Here is a 26,346-nt window from a genome sequence, read left to right as displayed (position 1 = left end):
CGAAATCGTAGCTTATTGGTGTGGCTTTTCATGTTAAAAAGGGCTGTGCTGTGAGAGTTAGAATTATTCACATTTTATTTGTCAAATAAACAAAAAAGTACACATAAAAGTATAAACAAAGAGAAATCAATGACTGTGCTTAGGCAGAAAATTATTTTCAGAATTCTGAAATATACAAACTGTTACTAGGCCCCTTAGCTATGCTTCCAATATGTATCAATCCTGTACACTATGTATTGCATTTATCGGAGCCCATCAATCTAGCAGCCTTGATGGCTGTGCCCCTCGGCGAAGCAGTCCCGGGAGGGCAAGAAGCAAAGGTATACAGTATTTCGCAAGTGGAGCAGAAGACGTTTGTTCTGTTCCGTGTCTTTGTTTTTTCATAGCAGATTTTGCAATTTCTCCTCTTCATTCTTTTTGGTTGGTGCTGAAAGGGGTTCAAGGGCGAGAAGGGGGGTAAGAAAGGAGCACGACCTTGTGCGACTTCATCATACTCAAATATCTGCTGAATCTCTTCTTCCCTAAATGCAAGCTGGTCAAAGCAGGTGCTTCGAAAAAGTTCTCGAACTGTTGGGTTGCCTTTTCGGTGCTGCTGGAACAGTATGAAACTGTTCACGCACACGATGTCCACACAGTGAAAAAACAGCGTTTTCCACCAACGTACGCATTTTCTAAGGACGTTGTATGTGGCAATTATTTGGTCTGATTTGTCCACGCCTAACATCCCAGCATTGTAGTCGTGGACAAGGAGTGGCTTTTGGATGACTCTCAGAGCCTATTGGCGCCCCCTTTTCTCTCTTCTCTTGGTGGGCACATGCTCATTTGCTGTGTGCATCGTGCTCATCAAGTTTACATCACGCCAGTCTGTCCATTGCATGTAAAGGATGTTACCATCACGAATGCATTGAACATCTCCATGCTGTGCCCTTTTTCCCCATGATGAGTCTTTCAACTCAGCTGGAAAGCAGCGACGATCTTTGCGCGTTGTTCTGCATGCAAGAGTCTTGTGCTCGAGGAGGTGTTCAAAAAGTTTTTTTGAAGTGTAGAAGTTATCCATGTAAACTTTGTAGCCTTGATCAAGGTACTTTGTGCAAAGCTTGTGCATGACGTCAAAGGGCTAAGCCATGTGGTCCTGGTGCCTCACGCTTGCCAGTATACACAGAAAATTGAAGGGTGTATTCAGCTCTTGAATCTGCCAGCACCCAGAGTTTATATCCAAATTTCGTCACCTTGTCTCGGATGTATTGTCTTATACCTGATCGAGCCTTTGATTTTACCATGCGTTCATCAACAGCGAGGTCGCATTGTGGCTGAAATAAATTTGCAGATTCTTGATTGATGTGATCCAGAAGCCAGGATACCCTCCAAGTCTTGCCAACAGATGCTGCAGCTGCCAAGTCTTCTGGATCCCCTACACTTAGGAACGACAGCAACGCCAAAAAAACGGTCCCTTGGCATAATATTTGCGGGAGAAGATTACTAACTATTGCTGTTGTTCGCCAATATAAGTGCAGTCGTGGCACTTCGACAACTCCCATGTAGATGATTATTCCAATAAGTCTCAGCATCTCCAGGGGATTGACTTCCTCCCAAGAGCCGTCGCATCGGGAGTGTGTTGGTCGGTGCAAAATTTGCATCCAGGCATATTTGTGTTCTCACACAAAGTCTTGATCACCTCGGTAGTAAAAAAAAAGAATAAAAAATCCAGCGCTGTTGAGAATCGACGCACCTCGCTCGGCAGTGCTGCTCCAACAGGGGCACCGGGCTGTCTCGTGGGCGAAAATTGAATACAGCGCGGTGTATTTGGCAAAATATCCTGGCTGTAGGTTGTTGAGACCCTAAACACAAAAATAAAACTGCAGTCGTCAAATCTGAAGCACGTTTTTGTATAATTACAGCACGAATTCAAAAAGGAAACTTACCTGCGAGCACCTGTTGATGTTCGGGGCACTTGAGCTGGAGCGTCTTCATCAGAGCTAAAATCTGACCATTCGACATCGTTACTTGAGCCATCACTGCTGCTTGGATCATAAAAATCAGCAGCAGAAGCAGCCGAAGTGCTTGGAACAGGAGTCAGTTGTGATGGCGCAGCACTGATTGGATGCCATTCTATTTTCGCTGAACTCGAAACCACCTTCGGTTCAGATTTCACTTGCAGCCAGGCCTCCCCACGCAAACTACAAAAAAACAAAAACGAAACTGGAAAAAGGAGTTCTCAATGAATCCGCCAGATAGAGTTAGTTGCCTGTAGCGCAGCAGTTTTAAATTTCGTGGGAGATTCATAGTCATCGGAACTCAGTGTCCGATGGCCTATGGTGCCGTACTGAAAAGGTTAATGGGTGGTGCGAGAGTGGCGACTGCAGCGAAGCAAAATTTTCACTTGTGATGGCAAGCGAAGAGATTTCCACCGGCCGAAGTTGAGACGCTTTCTGGAGCTGAAGGCCAAGCTTGCGGCATACGTCGTTAAAATGCGTGATCAGCCCCTGCCAGTGAGGTGCGACATGGTCATGAGACAAGCATGGATCTTTGCCTTTTAAGGATCTGCTCCACCGCGAGTACAAGTGGCTGGCGGCAGAAGACCGCGAACTTACGCCAACTGGACATGTCAAAAGAGCCTTCCTGACGGCTGTGTGTGGGTGGGTGTTTTCGGCATGGACTTATGTATGCAAATGCGGAATTTTGCTGGACAACGATGTGCTGTGGGACCGTAGCAGCAATGACGATGGCAGCACTAGTGAGGACGAGTAGTCCAGTGACCATGCCAGCTACTAATAAATTTTCGTTATGGAATGTGCCCGCTGGTATGCTCTTCTTTCTTTTTTCCTGGTCACATGTGATATGGGGGTGTCGACTTACATTCGAGTCGACTTACAATCATGTAAATACGGCATGTGAGAAGTTGTAGTAAAGCTTTTCCACATATGCAATATTTTGCGACCATACTCCAAAGGGTGACTGTTGAGGGGTGGCTTAATGCTACTAAAACTTAATCAATAGTCATATTTAGATGCAGTAAAATGGGCTGCACAGTTCTGGACAGCTTCAAGTAGGTCAACAAGGTAGGCTTGATGAGGGTTCCATATTACTGATGTGAATTCCAGTTTTGTGTAGGTAAATGTGCTCCAGTTTCCGAAGAAAAAGAGGTAACATTGACAAGGAACTTCTAATGAATCCAACAAATTTGTTAGTTTCAGCAGCTAGATTTTGGATATACGTACAGTTAAACTTCAATATAACGAATTTCAGTATAACGTAATTCTCGGTATAACGAAATATTTAACTTTTCATAGCCTCTTGTCCATAGAACATCATGTATTTAGAACCTCAATATTATGAAGTGTGTTTGTATGAGATTTCAATATAACAAAATTTCACTGCCGCTGCAAACGAATGCCGAGACAATAAATGGAAACTTCCACGGACGCAGATGGTGATGGTGATTGAATTACAAGCGGCTGCTTGCAAATGCACCTCTGAAATCACGCAACAAGAGCGACAGCTGAAGTGGAGCCGCATCATGTTTAATATAAAGTCCAAGTGCAATAAGATCCTATCGCACCCTGCGCATTGTGTGCTTTGGGTGTGAGTGAAAGTGCCAGGGTGAGACAAGAAAGATGCTGGCTTCATGAGTGACACCTTCCCACGTGAGCAAAGGGAAAGAGGGAGGGGAGCGAGCTCGCGGTAATGCAATCAAGCGCAGCCGAGGGGAGGGGGGGGGCAGAGTAAGTTGGCACGCATTTTGATTTCTGGCGTGCATCTCGGCCGTGGCTGTGCATGGCTGTAAGCGCAGCTGAGTGCATACGCAGTCGTGTACCCTGCTTTAAAGGTAATCTGCCGTGTGTGTAAAGAGTGGGTGTGCCAAGACAGCGTGGCACCATGTAAGCTGTCTTCCCGAGTGTTTAGTATTGGAGGTTGCGTAATTTCGAGTTTCGGTGACCCCTTGTAGCGAGAGGCAGATGACACATTTCGCTCCCTACTACCAGCGTTTTTCCTGGTAGTGGGGAGTAGTGAGGTGGCATGACAGGCAGTGAAAGATGCCAGGGTGATAGAGTGCACTGCCCAGCTAGAAGAAGAAGAAAAACGCCTGAAGGAGGTGCCACACAGCATGGCGCCCTCTCGAGGTGACGTAAAGCCCATGCTGCGAAACTCACAGACTGCTGGTTTTCAAACGAGCACAGGCAACCCTATCTCAGTGCCAAAAGATGACAATGAAGTGTATGGTGCCCTGTATCTGCCTTTTTAACGTCGCTATTGGAAATGACAAATAAAATTTCAGCGTACTAGAAGTTACAGCTTGAGTGATATTGGGAACAAACATTAGGAAGAACTCGGAAGCAATATTTTTTTAACTTGTTGGGGCAGTAACTAGCACATCTAATGTGGTCCTGTACAAAGGGTTGGGGGCCAGAGACCGCATTTTTTAAAGTTTTGGCTGGTTGCCCGGATGATCTCGTTTTGTTCTCGCAACTTGCCCGGATGTTCTCATCTGAGCGCCTGGATAATGGCTGTCACCGACAACAGAAGCTTAGAGCATTTCATACTTAAAATCATCTGGTACCAACACTGGCCACATTGTTTGTGCCTTGCAGGTGTGGAAGAGGGTGCCTGGTATTTTGAAGCTACCATTGAAGACATGCCTGAGAACTGTGCCACTCGTATTGGCTGGTCTCAAGAGCTTGGTAAGAAGCAGTGGCCACTGCATTGTCTCTATTTTCGGTTACTGCAAAGTTCTTCAAAGAAAATGTCAAGGTTGTCGTAGTTCATTCCTAAGTAAAACATTAGTATTGATTTTAATTACTTTGATGCTTTAGTTATGACTTCATTTTGCTTGTTACAGTAGCTCAGTGGCTATGTATGGCATGCGCTGATGAGTACAAGGTTCCAGGTTCAGTTCCAGCTGCAGCAGCCACATGTAAATGGGAGCGGAATGCAAAAACACATTTGTAATGTGCATTGAGTGCACATTAAAAAAAAATTCACCGATGGTTACATACTTACTAATGCTAAATTTGAGCGCAACTCTATATGTTTTCATTTCGCGATATATTGGCTGTTGCAGACAATGTCTCGTGTGACACAACAGGCAGCGCATGGGTGACGTGTGGGCATGATTCACAGCAGTCGCCGCAGACAGACCTCTGCTCATGCAGCGCTTTGTTTCCATGTATGGTATTGCTGGTGTCATCATTGAACAGACTGCGTGTGCTACTCTTGGCACCATCTTGCAGCCATCGACACCACAGAGCCCGTCTTGCGCAGCACTACGCTTTTCATCTCACGCTTTCGCCATACCCTTCTCCTCCATTTTCCGTGCACCCTCCTCTGCCACTTTCCTCCTTGTGCTCTTTGCTCGTTTGCTCGGTTACGAGGGAGAATGCCAAAGCTGACGCTTGCCATAGGAACGGGCGCATTAGAGCTTCGCTCTAAGAACCCTGGTGGTGAAAATTAATCCAGAATACCCCACGACGGCATGCCTCATAATCAGATCACAGTTTTGACACGCAATACGCCATAATTTAGTTTTAATTTAATGGCTTTGTTTTGCCTGCAAGAAGACCATGAAAATGGCCTACAGCATTCACTTTTTTTTCTTGTCACTTAGCGATTTCAGTGTCCAGTTGTTGAGGTCATAGATATATACAGTAGAGCATCATTAATACGATCCCGTTCCATACGATTTCCCGGTGCCAAGGTTCGCAGTGGAGAACGCAGGAAATGACTCAATACACTTACGCTTCTTTTTTACCAATTAACTCTTTCCCTACCATGGGGAAAATTTTCTTTTTTTTTGTAGGTTACGCCAGATTTCTTTTTCTGAAAGAACTACTGCACTCAATATTTTATGTAATACATAAACAAAAAGCAGAATGAATGCACTTTTTACACATAAATGTTTTATTAACTAGATATATGTCATAAAGAAGGTATAAATTGCCAGAATCAAGATTGTGGGATAAAATTGAACAAAGTTTGTAAAGACACGTGTGTGTCTACTAAAAAAATACAATAAAAATTATGAGATATACAAAATGTATTGCCATCTAATCAACACTATCTCCAAAAACATCAAAATTTTTCATTGAACAGGTATTCCACTACAAAAATTTAACTGCAAGCACTACAGTTGGGCGTGCTGGGCTGCGGCTGCCAATGTTCTGGGCTGGCTTGCATCGTTGTCGCTCTCAAAGTCCGACGAAAAGGCATCGTCCTCAGAATTGCTGCTGCTCGATCTAGCGATAAAATCAGCTGCAGACGCAGCAGAATCATGAGATCTGCGATGCGCCGCTCCCGGAGGCAGCCATTTTTGCTTTCTACTTTGACGATCGTGTAACTTCGGAGTGCGTTCAGAAATTACCGCCTTGCAAGAAAAAATCTACTGCTTAGAAAACAAAAATATAATTGTCCTTCTTCATGTCCAATGGCACAGTGTGTCTATGAGCAGCGCGGAAATCTCGAAAGCGGTGTTTCAAACTATCATTAGCGGGATAACGATGCCCAGTGGGTGCGATACGGAAAGAGTTAATACGTTCCCTGAAAGCACTAACTTTCTGTACAATTTACAGTATATTGCCAAACTGCGATCATAAGATGCGTTTTCTGGCTGCGAGATCCCATTTAAACAAGAAAAGTTGCAGGGCACGTGCAATTGAGAGCAGCAGTCGCCCACAATTTCAGCTTCCCTGCAGTACTCGCCTGCCCGTGTCACGCGAAAATGCAGCCATACACTCAGTTTCCTAATCTGGTACCAGCAAATCTCTTTGCCGGTTGTCGCACGTGCCTATTCACAGCTATCACTGCCAGCCCATTGCGATACGCATCTTCACTTATCTGTTTCACAGCATGTGTGGCGTAGGAAGTGTACTGCTCACGTTTGTAGGAGAAAACCTAAATTTACCACTGTTCCCTGCTGCAGGCAATTTGAAGTGAACAGCATGTTTCGCTCTGGTGGCACCATATTCCTGCATTGTCCAGTAGCTTGATTTCATTTCGGTTTCCCATCGCCATTTTAATATGACAACACACATTGGGTCGCTTGGGCCCCACAAGCTCAATGCACGTCAGCATCTTGTGCCACAACGATTCTCGTCAAGCGAGCGTGTCAAAACTTCCAGCCAAAATGTATGCCCAACAAAGCTGCTGACCCAGGCTGAAGTCAAGGATCGCGACCGTTAGCTTGCCGAAGCCGCAAGAATGATGCTTCGCGCTTTTTGGGCCGCTTGGACCCCACCAGATCGCAGACATTGGTGTCTCATGCTGGAACACTTCGCATTACGTAGATGTCAACTACAGTTGCGTCTGCCGAATATTTTAGTGACTTCAGATTTTATGTTATTGCAGTGAGTACGTTCTTTTCTCGTAATTTTTTCCAGAACATATAAATGAGGCTCTACTGAACATAGATGCTGCTTTATTGCGGGGTTCTGAAACAACCAGCCCTCCAAACCCTTGTATGTGGCATGCATGACTGCTTTGATCTTTCAGCGACTTTGTCCAACTTGCATTGCTGAAAGCTTAGCCATCTGTTTCTGTTTCCTGAATGTGCCACAATGGGAACCGTGTGGTGCACTAAGCATGCAGTACTAAATGTGCAGCTTCACTTCAATTATTTGAGATTTGTGCTGCTTTACTGAGATGGTTTAGGGCTAGAGAAAGCCATTTGCAGAGCTCCTGTTTTGCATTGGCGTGAAATCTGTAGCTTTTTTGAGGCAAGGCAGCTAAGCGAGTTGTGCCTTCCTCGTCCAACAGGCTATGAAACCAAGGGAAGCATAGGTGAAATTAAGGGTGTTCTTTCATCTGTCATAATAATTAAATTGGAAGAAAAAACAACTTGGCCAAATTGCCTGAGCATTAGTTTAGGTAAAGAAGTGATGGCTTAGCCATGAGTGGTACTGGCTAACGCTTCCAGGGTTAGGTTTACTGCATATACACAGATATTAAAGAAAGTGGACGGGAGAGGGCGAAACATTGGTAAAGCATCACATATGCCATACGGTGGTCGTGCGTTTGACTCTCTCTGGGGACAGTTTGTTTTTTCTTGCACTTTCATTTCTCTTATTATTATGATTATTATTATTATTATTATTATTAGTTCTACATTTCAGTTTGAAAAGTTACACACTTAATTTACCCTATGCTTTCCTTGGCTTTGTCTGTTAGATTCACTTGGTTGTTCAAACGCTTTTTGCATTAATATACACTTCTCTGAAATTAATCTAAGGATGTGGCAATCAAGATAAATAACCCTGGTAGAAGCATCAAATTGAACTGATGCAAATAAAATGTGTCGCTGGTTATGATTGCTCTATGGTGACACTGAGCACAATTCAAGCTGAGATTGCAGAACTTTTGAAGTTTAAATTTTTGGTTAGCATTTGGTTATGTAGGCTAGGCCCTCATTTTACCTAGATATTGTTTATTGGGTCTATAGTCTTATTTTGATTGGCTTATAACCATCTGACAGTCTCAGAGTTGTTTTTGCCCATATAGTGTTCACCTCCCTTTTTTTCTTCTTGTTGTTCATTGTTTTGCTCCATGTTACCAGGCAACTTGCAGGCTCCCTTGGGGTATGACCGTTTTGGTTATGCCTGGCGGTCTCGCAAAGGCACGAAGTTCCACGAGAGCCGTGGCTACCACTACCACGACGGAGGTTATGGCACAGGAGACACACTCGGTTTCCTCATCGAGCTGCCACGAAGAAAAGAAAAAGAAGGGCAGCTCTCTCTGCCAGATGCTTTTAAAGACAGGGTGAGCAAAATAATGGCTGTTAGCCAGGTTTGTTGGCATGACGACATTATATGGCAAGTGGTGCAAACATGGGACAAAGACTAGGAAAGGATCATGCAAGCACTGACTTCCAACTAATGTTCATTGTGAAGCAGCAAAGGACATAAGCAGCAAACTGGTATAAAAAGTACATGTGTAACTAAGGGAATTCTTTGCACCTGCACTGGATTCTCTTAGTTACAAATGTACAGTTACTTTTTTATCATGACAGTTTTCTGCTTACCATATTTACTCAATTCTAAGGTACATTATTTTCTGTAAAAAAATTTAGAAAAAAAACTATGTGCGTGTTACGCTAGGGTACAAAACCAAAACTACTAGCGGGGGCGAGGACTTACGGAGTCGCCATCTGGCGGTAGAGCCTCGCTTGCATAGTACGATGGATAATGCAGCGCGCTCCTCATAGGTTTGGCTGTTGGCGCTCAATAAAAACACTGCGCGGGCACCCTCGTGGACATTTCTGTAAGTATTCTTGAAACGAGGGAAGTTTTTTGCGGCCAAAATAATAATCTTAGGCAAACAGAAAGCACAGTATAATTTACAGATGCTATTTGTTTACCGAATACATACAGTGAACGCCCACTGCCCGCGGTCGCCGCAATGGAATCCCCCTACCCAGCTTCTTGCGTGAAAGGTAGGCATTCGCATAGAGTAAACTATGTAAAGTATGTTCTTATAGTGGGCTGTCTGTGTAACCAAATGGGGCATAAAGAATGAAGCCTCAGGGCAGCAATCGCACGGGTTCGCAGCGACTGACTGAGCATTAGGCCGCAACATATGAGCATTTGACAGTACACAAGGAACCATTGTTGCAGGGACTATCAGAGCTGTTCAAAAATAATTTCATTATAACTAGGGACTTTGACGCCTACGGCGACTTGGGATGTGCTGTCGCGACGATTCAATCCTTTTTTCTTTTTCTTCTAAATTCATGGACATTTCAACATCATTATTTCTCAAGTTGCATAGCTCTGTATGTGTGCCAGTATTTTCAGCGACCAATTTCTCGCTGCTTCTTTTTCTTAATCCAGTACGTTCATTGTTTGGTGCTAACACAAGCATGAGCATATGCCATGCCTTTTTTTAATGTGCTTCTTACCGTTCCCTTTCCATTCCAATGAACTTGCCAGTATCTAGCATCAACAAGTTCATAGACCAAAGCTTCATGACATTAGCCGAGCTGCGTGTGTGAGCAAAAGTTTCAGTGCGTGCTTTCTGGTACTCACCGCGAACATCACAGTCCCGACGTCGTAGCAGAAATCTTCCTTGGGGAAATGCTTGCTGCACACCCGAGTTGTAGCCGATGGCTGCGTGCCGGTTCTAAATTTCCTGATCCAAACTTCGTGCAGCTTCTTGTCCTGCGGGTACGTCTGAAGACTGACACCAGGCTCCGTTTCATACGTCTGGCACTGCGACACCGACCAGTAGCCTACCATGTCGGACGCCTTGAAAGGCAGCCACTACCTATTTATAGTGCTTTCAAGTGTTGTTTAGCAGACACTTAAGGCATGAGAACCTCCACACTTAATCAGAACTGCAGCACATGTGGGACTTGAAACTTTCATTTTCAGCTCGTTTTGGTGCTTCCGAAACAGCCGACACCGGCGCTGTGTCCACGTGATCCCTCATACCATGTCACGCCAATAGCGGTGCCAGCTTTTGCAGTGGTAGAGCTCGCCCCAAATATTGAGAAGCTATTGTCATTAGTTGTTCAATGTAGCGTTCCAGTGCACTCCAGTCCACATGTTGCTGCAGCTGTGATAGTTCTGGTAGCTTTGTGCCTCCTCTGTAAGTTCGCTAGGCTGCCTTAGTCTCCAAGGTGTTTGAAAAATGTGGTATCTCAAATGCGCCAAAGATGAGATGCTATGGCATCTTGATAGGGCTTAGAAGACCTCCAACAGCCGTGATGCTCTGTCCACTGTAGCTCAAATGCAAAAAAACTTTCTTTGTCCAAGTGAGAACAAATTGCCATTACTGTCACTCTTACCGTGAAAAAAAAAAAATTGAGCGAACAAACAGAGGCATCAACCAAATGGCCTAGCGAGGCACTCTTTTGCAATTGAAGGCATTGCATAAATACTATGTCCAAATTAACATGACTTTGATGCCATTCAATAATGCATATGCTTGCTGGGACTACAGAGTGAATTCGAATGATCCAAATTCCCGTATTAACAAGGGTAGAATTACCTGCACTATATAACAATATAACAAGCAAACAAACTACTACTACTAATAATAATATACTAATACAAATAATATTGTTACGGGAAGGAAGAAGTGCACGTCTATTCACAGATGGCTTTGTAATGCCGGAGCCAACAGGCGTAGAGCAGCCAAAATACCAAACTCCTCTTCGTCGACTCCAAGGCCACCATCAGTGTCCTCATCTTCCCCTAATTACAGGCTGTGACATCACCCCCGTTGGAAAAAGCACCTTATTGATGTGGCTCATCTGTCCACCACAGAAACAATGTTGTGTGGGAAGGAGACATTGTGAGAAAGCAGGACTGAAGTCGCGGGAGTAAGGACGTAGTCTCCGTCAGGTACAGGTGGGCAGGCTGAAACAGTGATGCAGGTTGCAGCTAGAGACGGGAGGCGAATAAAATCCACAGAACAAAGCTGAGTTGAAGCTTGAGCAGGAAGGTCAACGGGAAGGGGTAGGTCAAGTTGTACAACACCGGCTGAACGGTCAATCAGAGCAGAATGGGCAGTCAAAAAGTCGAGTCCGAGGATCACATCGTGAGGGCTATGTTTGAGCACACTAAATAAAACGGACGTGTGGCGGTCGGCGTCACTCACACGTGCAGTACACATTCCAAGCACTGCTGGAGTTCCACTGTCGGCGACCTGGAGCAGTCGAGTCGGAGCAGGAGTAAGTAGTTTCTTCAAGCGCATTCGAAGCTCCGCACTCATGATGGGAATTTGCGCTCCAGTGTCGATGAGTGCTGTAACAGGCAAACCATCCATGTCCACGTCCAGAAGGTTCCAATCAGTAGGCAGGGTCAGCAGAGGAATTTAGGCCGGGGTGCTAGAGCAGCGTCACCTCCAGGAGCTGCCCCAGTTAGTTTCCCGTTGAAGAGCGCCAACGGTAAGCTGGGGACGGGGAGCAACGCAGCTGGGGCGAACGCGAGTGGCGACTGTGTGGTGATGGCGAACGGCTAGTTGCAGTGGCTCGAACATTGTTAGGTGCGTCTTCAACCTCGGGGGAGAATGCAGGCAGGCGTGGATTCAGTGGAGAGTGGCGGTAGGCGGGAAAGCTTGGTCCAGAGTGGGCTGGCCAGGAACTTCAACAGTGGCGAGAGATGTGGCCCACACGTCCACCATAAAAGCAGATGGGTCTATCATGTGTGTGCCATTCGGCCGGGTTGCGATAGCTCGGATATGGACCGTATTGTCTCCGGTGAACCAGGGCAGAGGCAGCAGGCGAAGCAAAGTCAGGATGGTTGGTGGAGCAGATGGGTGGAAGACCCACATTGGCAAGCTCTTGCCGAGTGACCGCCTGAATGAGAGACATGAGTGGCCGGGAATCGTCAAAGCACTGCGTAGCCGGTGTGGCAGGAGACCCTGCTTCAATTTGTCGCCGGACGATACGTACGACATTCTTGAAGGACATGGGCTCACGCGCTGGACAAATGTCTTTGCACGTCGATGAAGCTGCGGTATTGGGTAGACCCGTAAACTGTTGAACTATGCGGCGGCTCTTCGCATCTTCAAAGCGGTGACATTCGTGAATGATCTCATTTACAGTTGTTATAGTCTTATAAACAAGAAGGTTAAACGCGTCATTTGCGATGCCTCTTAAAATGTGGCTCACCTTGTCTGTTCTGCCATATTATTATCCACCTTGCAGCAAAGGGCAAGAACGTCCTGATGTACGCCACGTAAGATTCAATGGATGTCTGTGCACGGGTCCCAAGGTCCTTCTTAGCAGCACGTTGGCGGCCAACAGGCTTTCTGAACAAATTTCTAAGCTTCTGTTTGCACTGGTCCCAACTTGTAATATTTTGTAATATTAGTTGTAATATTTATGGGTTTCGAGCCAGACCCATGCTGTTTTCTTTAGGTAAAGTATTATATTATCCAGCATAAACATGTTATCCGACCTGTTGTGTGCGCTGACCCGTTTGTAATTGTGCAACCAGTCATCGACGTCAACATTGTCAATCCCAGAAAATATGCCGGGGTCATGAGGCTGGTCCAGGATGACCGTCGGTGGCAATGACGGGGCCGTGGTTGAAGACTCTTCTTCGGATGACATGGCGGCCAGATTACGTCTGCTGCGAAGCTCCATCTTTCGAAAGTGATTGCCCCGCACCTCCACCAATGATGTTATGGGAAGGAAGAAGCACACATCTATTCACAGGTGGCTTTTTAATGGCGGAGCCAACAAGCATAGAGCAGCCAAAACACTAAACTCTTCTTCGTCGTCTCCAAGCCTACCATCAGCGTCCTCTTCCCTTAATTACAGACTGTGACAATATACTAATAATACTACTAATACTACTACTAATAATAATACTAATAATAATAACAAACTGACTAGGAAGAAATATATATATGTATACAGTAGAACCTTGTCGATACAATCCTGTTGCGTACAATTTCCTGGCACCAACGTTTATGATCGAGAACACAAAAATGGCCCATTACAGTTACGCTTCTTTTTTACCGGTTTATACATTTTCAGAAAACACAATCTCTCGGTTCAAACATTCAATACCTTGCCAAATTGCGATCGTATCATATTTTTAAGGCTGGTAGATTCCATCGAAACAAAAAAAGGCATGAGACGTGCTATCAAGAACAGTAGCCTCCCACCACAGCAGCTTCCTCGCAATACTTGCCCACCTCTCTCACAGGAAAGCGCTGGTGCACACTGAGTTTCCTATTCAGGCACCAGTAAATCTCCTCCCAGTTTGTTGCATGCCGCATTCACAGCTAACGTCACCAACACTATTACAATAAGCATCCTCACCTATCTGTTTCGCAGTGCGTAAGGTGTATTGTCGTTGGAAGTGTACTGCACACATTTCATAGGTGATAATACAAATGCGCCACTGTTCCATGCTGCAGGTGGCACAATGTGAGCATCATGTTTCACTCTGGTGGCATCGTAGGCATCGTATTCCGGGGTCGCCCACCAGCTCAATTTCATTCGCGTTTTATATTGTCGTCTTTACACGATAAGAAAATGTCCACGTGCATCTTGGGTTGGTCGAGCCGCACCAGCTCGATGTGCGTTTGCATCTCGTGCCACAACAATTCGCGCCAAGTGGACATGTCAAAATTACCCCCCAAAATGCCTGCTCGAAAGAGCTGCTGACCCAGGCTGAATTCGAAGAGCACAAACGTAGCTTGCTGAAGCTGCAAGGACGACAATATGTTTTTTGGGCCACTCTGGCCCCACTAGCTTGGTGCCCGTCAGCGCTCGTGCTGCAACCATTTGCACAACACTTCGCATTACATAGATGGCAACTATGTTTGAGTTTAGACAAATTTTTCTGTGACTTTGGATCGTATGTTTTCCCGGTTGGTACGTTCTTTCTCTCATTTTTTCCCATAACCTATTATGAGGTTCTACTGTTTAGTATACTGTATATATTCATGTAAGGGATGCACTTAATAACAATAAGCGCACCCCCAACTTCACTCTTGAAAATTTGGATTTTTGTTTTCTCCTACATAATAATCTCACCAAAAGCTTTGCTCCTGTGCAGTCCCACAATCAAACAGCTGTGCTGTAGTTTTTCGAATAGACTAGAAGCTTTTACTCTCAAGTATGTGTTTAGAGCAAGCGTACTTAATCTCGCTGCCCATCATCATCATCAGCAGCAGCAGCATGGTTACGCCCACTGCAGGGCAAAGGCCTCTCCCATACTTCTCCAACTACCCTGGTCATGTACTAATTGTGGCCATGTTGTCCCTGCAAACTTCTTAATCTCATCTGCCCACCTAACTTTCTGCCACCCCCTGCTACGCTTCCCTTCCCTTGGAATCCATTCCGTAACTCTTAATGACCATCGGTTATCTTCCCTCCTCATTATGTGTCCTGCCCATGCCTATATCTTTTTCTTGATTTCAACTAAGATATCATTAACTTGCGTTTGTTCCCTCACCCAATCTGCTCTTTTCTTATCCCTTAACGTTATACCAATCATTCTTCTTTCCATAGCTCGTTGCGTTGTCCTCAATTTAAGTAGAACCCTTTTCGTAGGCCTCCAGGTTTCTGCCCCGTACGTGAGTACTGGTAAGACACAGCTGTTATAAACTTTTCTCTTGAGGGATAATGGCAACTTGCTGTTCATGATCTGAGAATGCCTGCCAAACGCACCCCAGCCAATTCTTATTCTTCTGATTATTTCAGTCTCATGATCCGGATCCGCAGTCACTACCTGTCCTAAGTAGATGTATTCCCTTACCACTTCCAGTGCCTCACTACCTATTGTAAACTGCTGTTCCCTTCCGAGACTGTTAAACATTACTTTAGTTTTCTGCAGATTAATTTTTAGACCCACCCTTCGGCTTTGCCTCTCCAGGTCAGTGAGCATGCATTGCAATTGGTCCCCTGAGTTACTAAGCAAGGCAATATCATCAGCGAATCGCAAGTTACTAAGGTATTCTCCATCAACTTTTATCCCCAATTCTTCCCACTCCAGGTCTCTGAATACCTCCTGTAAACCCGCTGTGAATAGCATTGGAGAGATCGTATCTCCCTGTCTGACGCCTTTCTTTATTGGGATTTTGTTGCTTTCTTTATGGAGGACTACGGTGGCTGTGGAGCCGCTATAGATATCTTTCAGTATTTTTACATGTGGCTCGTCTACACCCGGATTCCGTAATGCCTCCATAACTGCTGAGGTTTCGAATGAATCATACACTTTCATGTAATCAATGAAAGCTATATATAAGGGTTGGTTATATTCTGCACATTTCTCTATCACCTGATTGATAATGTAATTATGGTCTATTGTTGAGTAGCCTTTACGGAATCCTGCCTGGTCCTTTGGTTGACAGAAGTCTAAGGTGTTCCTGATTCTATTTGCGATTACCTTAGTAAATACTTTGTAGGCAACTGATAGTAAGCTGATCGGTCTATAATTTTTAAAGTCTTTGGCGTCCGCTTTCTTATGGATTAGGATTATGTTAGCGTTCTTCCAAGATTCCGGTACGCTCGAGGTCATGAGGCATTGCGTATACAGGGTGGCCAGTTTTTCTAGAACAATCTGCCCACCATCCTTCAACAAGTCTGCTGTTACCTGATCCTCCCCAGCTGCCTTCCCCAATTGCATAGCTCTCAAGGCTTTCTTTACTTCTTCCGGCGTTACTTGTGAGATTTCAAATTCCTCTAGCCTATTCTCTCTTCCATTATCGTCGTGGGTGCCACTGGTACTATATAAATCTCTATAGAACTCCTCAGCCACTTGTACTATCTCATCCATATCAGTAACGATATTGCCGGCTTTGTCTCTTAAGGGATACATCTGATTCTTGCCTATTCCTAGTTTCTTCTTCACTGCTTTTAGGCTTCCTCCGTTCCTGAGAGCATGTTCAATTCTATCCATGTTATAGTTCCTTATGTCAGCTGTCTTAAGCTTGTTGATTAACTTCGAAAGTTCTGCCAGTTCTATTCTAGCTGTAGGGTTAGAGGCTTTCATAAATTGGCATTTCATGATCAGATCTTTCGTCTCCTGCGATAGCTTACTGGTATCCTGTCTAAGGGAGTTACCACCGACTTCTGTTGCACACTCCTTAATGATACCCATAAGATTTTCGTTCATTGCTTCAACACTAAGGTCCTCTTCCTGAGTTAAAGCCGAATACCTCTTCTGTAGCTTGATCCGGAATTCCTCTAGTTTCCCTCTTACCGCTAACTCATTGATTGGCTTCTTATGTACCAGTTCCTTCCGTTCCCTCCTCAAGTCTAGGCTAATTGGAGTTCTTACCTTCCTAGGGTCTCTGCAGCGCACCTTGCCGAGCCCCTCCATATTTTGTATGATGCCAGGGTTAGCGCAGAGTATAAAGTCTATTTCTTTTCTAGTCTCGCCAGTCGGGCTCCTCTACGTCCACTTTCGGCTATCCCGCTTGCGTAAGAAGGTATTCATTATCCGCATATTATTCTGTTCTGTAAACTCTACTAATAATTCTCCCCTGCTATTCCTAGAGCCTATGCCATATTCCCCCACTGACTTGTCTCCAGCTTGCATCTTACCTACCTTGGCATTGAAGTCGCCCATCAGTATAGCGTATTTTGTTTTTACTTTACCCATCGCCGATTCCACGTCTTCATAGAAGCTTTCGACTTCCTGGTCATCATGACTGGATGTAGAGACATTGACCTGTACGACCTTCAATTTGTACCTCTTATTAAGTTGCACAACAAGACCTGCCACTCTCTCGTTAATGCTATAGAATTCCTGTATGTTACCAGCTATATCCTTATTAATCAGGAATCCGACTCCTAATTCTCGTCTCTCCGCTAAGCCCCGGTCGCACAGGACGTGCCCGCTTTTTAGCACTGTATATGCTTCTTTTGTCCTCCTAACCTCACTGAGCCCAATTATATCCCATTTACTACCCTCTAATTCCTCCAATAACACTGCTAGACTCGCCTCACTAGATAACGTTCTAACGTTAAACGTTGCCAGGTTCAGATTCCAATGGTGGCCTGTCCGGCCTGTCCGGCCTGTCCGGCCTGTCCGCTGCCCATCACTGGGTTGGAAATGTTTAATAATGCCACGTGAGAAATACCAAGATTATGTAAATGAAATTCTGCAGCTAACTTGTTGCTCGCTTTTCTGCCTGTTTTTGGATTTGCTGTGTGCAATGGGCCCTAAGTCTAAGTTATACGCTTGCTGTTGGACAGAGGTCATGTACTTGCAAAACTGAAATGCTGATCAGATATTGATAAACTTTGACATGCCAATGAGCAATAGGGTCAAGAAAGGAGGCGGACACATTGTGCTTGTGAAAATAAAAGGTGCAGAGAAGCAGCGCTTCAACATGTTTGTGATAAAGGCAGATGATCGGAAGTGGCTGGTAGGGTGAGCTGTAGTGGAGCATGCCTTGATGTGTATGCAGCGGCCAGCGGAGTGAAGCAGTAAAGTGAAATAAAACCATTGTTACGGTTTGCAAACAGTATATGTGTATTTTTACTGCAAACCTAAGTCATCTAATGGATTTTTCACATCCTTACCATCTTGCTTTAAAATTTTTTCTGTTTCGAAAAGTTTCCATAGAATTTACCCCACATAATGAACGCACCCACAACATTGCTTCGGTATTTTTCAGGAAAAAATGTGCATTCGTTACTAAAGTATATACGGTATTTGTTCATGTAGCATGAACCTTTCTTTCTTTAATTGTTGTTGGCGTTTGTGTGTTTGAGTTATTTTTCACATTTCTCCCTTTTCCTACAGCGACTCGTAAAGGTGAAGAGTTATCTTTATTTTGAAGAGAAGGATGAAGTGCAGCAAGCCATCAAGGCTCTCAGGTCGCTGCCAGGAAGTAGAGTAAGTCACATGATATTGCATCTTTTCTGGTACTACAGTCGAATCCACTTATAACAATCCCAGATAGAATAGTCTACTGATTATAATGACCACATTTCAATGCATTTACAATTTTCTGACCGTGCCTATTGAAACTGCTTCCTGATATAACAAATGCTTCAAACCAGGTCACGCTAAAGGCGAGTGCACTTCCTTTCTGCACTCCCTTTCTACAATCTCCCTCTCTTCCTCAGCGAGCATGGAAATGTGCCGCAGAAGCAGCGATAGGTGCCCTGACAAAGCACAAAGCTGGGTCGCTTGTGGCGAAGCTGCAAATTTTACACAAGACTCAAACCACTAGCTCGCGCAGTCTATGATATCGACGATTCTGAAAACCGCGAGCTCCACTATCATGAAGGCTAGAACCAGTGACCATGCCGATGAACAGAAACGGTGGGCTGTGTGTGCTAGGGCGAAACCAACACGGTGGCAGCTGCTGACATTACTAAACTCTGGGAGCACGTTGCTACTGGCGATAAAATAGGTGGTGCTGAGTGCAGATAGTGCTGCACTCAGCACTACAGTCGCTGACCGTTTATTCGGACCTCACGGGGACTGCGGAAATGTCCGAATAAACAGGTGTCCGAAAAAGCAGATTAAGAACAAAAAAATGAAATCCTTTATTTCCACGCACTTATTTGGGCTCGGCAGTAGGCCTGAAGAAATCGTGAGTGCGCCGTTGCACGCTGTTCCGTTTACGCGCAATCAGATTAGCCTGAATCTCAGAGAGGGTCGCACGGTCACTATAGGCGGCTGAAAGCACAGTCACTGCTTGTGCACGCTCCGCATGCGACGGCAGCGTAGCACATGGTGCGTCATCTTCCGACTCGGAGTCATCGTCCGGCGGTGCAGCATAGAGAATGAGTGCAGCAGAAACCTGACGAATGATCTCGCCGTCGTCGAGTTCTGCGCATGTCAGTACAGCAGTGTCAGCACCTGTGAAACTGTCAAATGAGACGGTGTCCGGAATCGCAATGCAACCACTGCGCAGGTCTCGGCAGAACATTTTCCGCGTCAGTAGGGAGCACATCGGAAGGCGACAAATCTTAGGCCTCCCGGCACCCGCTTGCCGGTATTCCCCAGCGCAGTCTGCGCGGGCACTGTCGGCGCCATTAGACACTCGACGCGATGTTTCCGTACGCCGCGTTGGAACACCGAAACCTCGACACAGCACACTAAGCAAACACCACCGTGCCGACACCAGTCGCACAAACGAAAAACGCGGCCTGCTCAGCGTTGCCAGATTGGAAAGTCGGCACGACACCAGAAACTCGCTAAAGTTTCCCCAGATTTCACCAGAAAATAAAATTCCCTTAAGATGCACAAAAATGGCCAAGAATTAACATTCGTCAAGCACCCATTTCATTATGTATATAAAATCACGATGAGAAGCCTTTAATCATCCCTTGGAGCATCGTAAATGTCTGGATGAAACCAGCGTAGCATATCGTCTGTGATGATGAGGAGCCTGTAATCATCGCTTGGAGCATCGTAGATGCCTGATGGAAACCTGCGTAACATATCGTCTGTGATAGTGAACTTCACGCAACACCCCTCTCTGGAGGCCAACGTTGTGCGAATTAAAGTTTTCAGCGACATTTTGCTCCTGTACTTCGTCTTAACACACGTGACCTGACTGAAGACACGCTCCACCAGTGCATTCGACACTGGGCAACAAAGACATGCCAGTGCATACAATGCAAGGTCCTGGTAGGGCTTTTCCCCCATGGCATTTTTAAACTTCAAAATTCTAGCCCAGAATGTTGCAGAATCCTCAGGAAGTTTCCCGTCGAAGACGGCCTGCGCAACAGGTTTTTGTGACAGCGAAACAAGCGGAGCGTTAGCACGTGTATTGGCTGGCCACTTGACGCATCGCCGATGGCCCGGCGTTGCTCTTCCCGCGCTTCCCACGGTAAATTCATTCCTGCACTAGAACAGCCGGTGCCGTCTATTGAAACGACTTATAAATATACGTGCGTTGAAACCTAGCGCTAGCATCACACGCTAGCCCGAACCTTAGCTACAGTAAGCTTTATAGTTCACTGTACTCTAGCGGTAGCACAGCAACACAGGGATTTCATGAGGAATAAACAAATACAAATATAGGCCTTAGAATCGCGGCGGCCGCAGGCGCTACCTAGTGTTAAATGTTTGGATGAGCAGCGCGGGTAGACAGCAATTTCAGTAGACTGGTTTTCCCCAGATATCCCCAGATTTTGTCTGGTGTAGTAGTTTGTTGGCCTGGCCACCAGGAGCTCTACATTTTCACCAGATTTCCGAAATCTGGTGGCCAATTTCACCAGATGGCAACGCTGGGCCTGCTCGTAGCGTCGTGCGTGAAAGAAACAAATCAGCTGCTGGATTGTCTTGACATGGCTTACTAAGCTGAAACCGGAACTGCTGTACGGCCACTCTATCGAACCAGGCAGAAACGATGATGAGCGGGGATTTCCAGTAGCGCCACTTCGTGGGGCATCAAGGAGGCTCCGTTTAAAAAAAAATGGCGTTCAGCAAGTCGAACTATGCGCCGGTCAGAGTCGGTGCATGATGCCCTCGATCGAGTTGGCTCAAGGAGTGTCCGAAAAATCAGACGAGAGGTTGCAAGGTGTCCGAACTTTCGGCAGTTGTTATACATTATGGTCTATGGGGAGAACGGCGGTGCCGCGAAGCTGACCGAATAATCGGGCATGTCCGAATTTTTGGAGTCCGGAAAATCGGTCGGCGACTGTATATAGTTTCTGAATGCAGATAATGCTGCCTTGTTCTGCGAAGAGACCTCCAGTGGGGGCGATCATTGTCGCGACAGACGGTGGCGTAGTGCGACAAGACTGACAGTGGCCCGTCTTTGACACCAACCCCAACATTCACACAAAGTGCACTGTCGTTAATAGTGTCACTCATTGATTTCATGTATGCTAAATTATAGCCGCCAGTGTTCGCGCAGCCACTGGACGTGATGCACACCGCATTTGTGAACCTGAAACTTCCGTGAAAGCAAGTGCAGATTTCTGACTATTTCAGCGCGCCTAACGCTTGACATACTGTTTAGAGGTATGAATAAATCTTTCATTTTTCTCAGCCTTCTTTCTACAATGTCAATTCTTTATCGTAAGTGCCAAATTTGGTTTTGGAGCTATGAATGTATGTGCAGCAGCTTTCCTTTTTCTTGTTTTATGGCACTCCAGATATACAATGATCGGTTATAACGATTGGATTTTTCGTTCTTCTTGATATTATTATAAGTGGACTACACTGTATATATACTATATATCTCCTGTTGAAAACGCCTATTTTTCACATGGCTTAATAAAATTTTCAAGCAATACGGTAACCATAGCTCACAATGTCTGACTATTCCTGCCCGATTATTCACATAATTTTGCGACGCCATCCCTGTCCGAAAAGATATGTTGGTGACTGTATTTACTTTCAGTATACAAACTGTAGAGCCAAAAGTGACAATGTGCATACATTTGGTGCGGAGCGCATGCCTCTGACAAGTGAGAAAATGTGAGAAAATACCTTGAAATCCATGACATCGGGCTGGCATACGGGCATGCAATACCACTGAGAAATTCAAGAAAAGGAAGTCTGGCTTTCATTTTCTCCACTAGGAACTATAACTGTTTTCTGTCAAATGAATTAAAATAGAAATTCTGAATTGACACTTTACTGGTCTAAACTTATTTAGAGTTGCTTTTTGGTGTTAAACAAATATGCACTATTTATGCATCCATGCCAAGAGCTAGTTCATCCTTCTGTTCATGACCTTGTGCCCACACTTTGAATTTTTTTACAATGTACAAACCTCTATTGGGACCCAAGCTCTGGGTCCAGCAGTGTTTTTGATGTGTTTGTTGTTAGGCAAAGCAATAAACTGATTTTGGCAAAGTATTCAGTGAAAAAGTTATCAGAGCTGTTTGAAGCCTTGACTGAACCTTTGACATGACACACATACACGTATGCATGCACGCACACACGCACGCACGCACATAGAGAGAGAGAGAGACAGCCAGACAGACAAAATGGGACAATATTGACGTCTGAAGTTTTATCATGTTAAATAAGTGAGAATGCTCAGTGTAAAACTTAAGGTACAAATTCTATTTCCAAAAGGCGTAATTTACAAAACTCTCTTGGATGTTGTTACATTCAAGAGAGTTTACAATATTGTTAACAAACTTTAGTATAACTTCAGGTCCTGTAATTTGTTCAGGAAGTTGGGAGCCAGTATAACATTTCTGTGTTTGTTTTAAGAATTTCATGTGTTTCAGTTATTAGCTTGACCAAGATTGTTGCCCTCTTTGCTTAACGACAGAATTGAAGTGCTTCAGTGCATGTAGGTATGGAGTTGAGGAGGAGGGCATCTGCTTTTAAATGGTACTATAATGAACACTTAGTTATGGTTACAAATCATATGTGTATAGTTTGGATGGTTCTAAGTGAAACAACTTGTTTTGTTGGCAGATTGTATTTTATAAGAATGGAGAGTGTATAGGGACTGCTTGGAAAGATATTTATGAAGGAATGTACTACCCAGCAGTGTCTCTCTACAAAGGGTGCACGGTAAGCCTCTTTTTTTTTTTTTACATCTTTCTGCTGTCTGACTTGTTCTACACATAGAATGCCTCAAACATTTTAATGGCTTTCTGCCTGTTTTTGCCTGGTCACTGGAAAAATGCAGTTTTCGTTTGGCCTTTGATTACCCAGTTTTCCACTGAGGGAACTATGCATATTAGATAATAGTATGATCAAAATTGTGGAAATGGAGCCTTGTAAATTTTGCTTTGAAATGATGCAAAGTTTGAAGTGGGGGCTTAGTTGCCAATTCAAGATATAGGTACTTAATAAAACTAAAAATTTTTTCTAAAAGCTGCATCAAAGCTGTCATAGGATATGTCTACAAAAATTTTCTTTGTGTTCACAGATTGGCTACAAAAAGCTGTCCCAGTGCTAAAGCTACATACACAATCTTGTAGCATCACTGTTAGAGCTACATGGGTGCACGTACCTTGCAGCTTTTAAGCTTCATGTAGACAATTTCATTGGTTGAGGAAGCTATAGCTTTGACAGTGCCACAAACATTTTGTAAGAAACAGTGTACCTCAAGAAGTTTTTGAGCCCTGAATCGCCATCCCTCACGAAATTCACTAATACTTGCCGTTGGACAAAGCAGTTGCTCAATTCTACCTTTTATACTTGAAACACTGCAAAAAGGAAGAAAAAAGGAGTAGAGGACAGGTAGATTAAATGCTCTGTCTGTCCTCTATTCTCTTTGTTTTTCTGCTGACAGTTTGCGCTGTTTGCTACGTATAACACTACCAACACTACCACATCTAAATGTTATTGTAGTTGCTCAGTGGGGTAAAGCTCAGGTGAAGAGGGCAGTTTTAGAAGAAAACATCTGTGTTGTGTTTTACTGTTTTCTATCATGCTACTCAAGCATTTAGGGACCATACAACAGAGAGTATTATTTTATAAGAGAAGCATTTGTGATAAAATCAAACCTCTTTATAACGAAGTTGCATCGAACAGGAAAATAATACCTTTGTTATTACAGTTGAAACTCTGTTTAACAAAGTGATAAACATGCAAGAATTATTTCATTAAATTGAGAAGTTCGCATAATCGAGTAAGAGATTTTTCGGTCCTTCGAAATCTAAAATTGTAACACAGTGACACTGAAGAGGTACCGTGGCATTGTATTTGCTGTTAACCCACGTCTGCACGTGCAAAAAGTCCATGAAGGCGGCCAAACAGCCACTGCCCCTAGTGCCATCTGGTACGTAAGAACGCTAGCAACTGCTAAGTCCATTGTTCTGTGCATGGGCGTGGCATGCAGCTTCGTCAAAATAAAGCTAGGACCATAATTAGGGTCCCTAGATGGTCTAACGCGATAGTGTTAGAGCACTCGGTTGAAGAAAAACCCGTCTCCATAAAAATTAGAAAGAAATCGCAGCTTTTATTACTCATTTATTTCTGGAAAATCTTCATTAAAGTGGGTTTATTGCAAGCTAGTTTCGCTTATTCGGGTTGATGACAACATTGAACCTCATGGGTACTTGCCGGGGAATGGAAATTTCTTCATTAGATTGGAAACTTCGTAAAATTGGGTTTCGTTAGATCAAATTTTAACTGTATTCGATATTTACTGTAACCATACATGCTCATGTTGACTAAAGAAAAAAAAAATTTCTATTGGATCTATGCAAAAAGAAATGCAAGTGTGATTTTTTTGACAAGCCAGCACCTGTCGATTTTAATGGCCCTTCAGCAGCTTCCCATGCTGGTACATGGCACACGAGCAATGCTAAATTACAAACACACCTTGCATTGCCATAATACGCAGCCATGCAATTGGCATGATCACATTGGATCACCATGTTGGCTTGCCGTCTGCAGGCCAGCCAAGCCAAACCACTGGCCACAGCATGCATGCATGTCCAGAATGTGCTATTTGAAGTTGTGCTTACTGACTGTTTGATATTTATGCTTCTCGATTGCATATTTTGAGCCACATGCAAACAAAAATTTGCTTTGCCGTAGCCAGTACTGCATGGGATCTAATGTTTTAGGTTTCATCGTAAGCAGTAGAGCTCATTGCAATGAAGCATGGCTGACCAAATTTTATATTTACTTTATTATATCCTATAATTCATTTTGTTATAATTCATTGTAGCACTGCCACTGTCATAATATAGCACTTGGCTACATTCACAAGTGCCATGCAATATGGCCCTGCCATTTTTTTTAGCACATGGACAATCAGAAATGAACATTTGCAAAAAAAATGGAAATTAGTAACATAGAAAATGAATGAATAACATATTCTTAAGACAAAGTGAAAGTAACTTGTGTTGCTGTAGTAGACTCCCGTTTAGACGAACTCGAAAGTTTGTTGTCTTATCTGGAGTTCGTCTTCACAAAAGTGATGCACAAAACCCCAAATATGCTATTCTTAATGCGCCCAAATATTCATGACACAAAGTAATAAATGAAACGGTAATAAAACGAGAAGGGCGACGTGAAAAATTTATTCTATTTTCATGATAGGAAGTATCCCTTATGCACTTTTGCTTGGCTATATTTGAACCTCGTAAAAAGCCTAGTTTCAGAATTTCAGCCTGCATGCAAAATTTTGTATTTGAAATACCAGTAGATGGTTCGCAAAAAGCCAGCAGAAATGGATGCTTTTGATGCCGAAATTGGAAAAAACTCTGTGATTGACAATTGCTAGGAACGACGCCGAACCTATAACATTGAGAACCAGCACGGGGCCTGTGGCACGCTGAAGATCTTGGGAGGTCATCGTCTCAGATTTGCATCATATCCACTGACCAGCAGGTGCATGTATCGTCTACTGAGGGACCTTTAATTAAAAGCTGTTAACAAAAAAAAGTAGACAATTAACAGCCTTGCAGCTCTTCCATCGTTCATACGCTTTGGGCAAAAATGTGAGAAAAAACATGCTAACCAAGAAAACCTATGGTAGGAAGTCAGTAAGAAATTGAGGCTCAGTTGTAGCTGACATCTACATAATGTTAAGCTTTGTACGAATTGTTGCAGCACGAGACACCAACGCGAGCCGAGCTGGCGGGGCTCAAGCAGCTCTAAACGTGCATCATTGTCGTTATTTCCGCTTCAGACGTTTGCGCTCCTAGAATTTGGCCTTGGTCAGCGGCTCCTTCAAGTGGGGCATTTTGGCAGGAAGTTTTGACGTCCCCACTCAGTGCGGATTCTTGCCGCGTGAGATGCAGACACTCGTCAAGCTAGTGGGGCCTAAGTGACCCGAAACATACATTGTCGTTTTCCTATTCTGTAGTGTTTTAAGACTGCAATGGGAAATATAAACAAAATCAAGCAGGAAATATAAACGAAATCGAGCTGGTGGGTAACCTGCAGCAGGAAATGGTGCCATGTTAAGGCGTGCAACATGCTTCCTACAGCACTATGCCCCACACACTGTGAAATAGATGAGTGACGATGTTTATCGCAATAGGGTTGGTGGTGG

The 26,346-nt window shown here is 44.3% G+C and overlaps 1 protein-coding gene and 1 pseudogene across 1 annotated transcript in view; one reads left to right on the top strand and one right to left on the bottom strand.

Moving 5' to 3' along the window:
- Positions 1-26,346, top strand: part of ash2 (Set1/Ash2 histone methyltransferase complex subunit ash2) — a 110,152-nt gene that overhangs the window by 44,829 nt on the left and 38,977 nt on the right. The window contains exons 11-14 of the mRNA XM_050196301.3: positions 4,590-4,679; positions 8,543-8,745; positions 18,204-18,296; positions 22,803-22,901. Of these exons, the coding sequence (XP_050052258.1) occupies positions 4,590-4,679; positions 8,543-8,745; positions 18,204-18,296; positions 22,803-22,901 (485 nt within the window). The remainder of the gene's footprint in view (positions 1-4,589; positions 4,680-8,542; positions 8,746-18,203; positions 18,297-22,802; positions 22,902-26,346) is intronic.
- LOC140215498 (piggyBac transposable element-derived protein 4-like) lies at positions 261-1,918 on the bottom strand (annotated as a pseudogene).

Source organism: Dermacentor andersoni, chromosome 1 (genome assembly GCF_023375885.2).
Source record: "Dermacentor andersoni chromosome 1, qqDerAnde1_hic_scaffold, whole genome shotgun sequence".
NCBI classification, from domain to species: domain Eukaryota; kingdom Metazoa; phylum Arthropoda; class Arachnida; order Ixodida; family Ixodidae; genus Dermacentor; species Dermacentor andersoni.
This window is presented reverse-complemented; position numbering and strand designations above follow the sequence as displayed.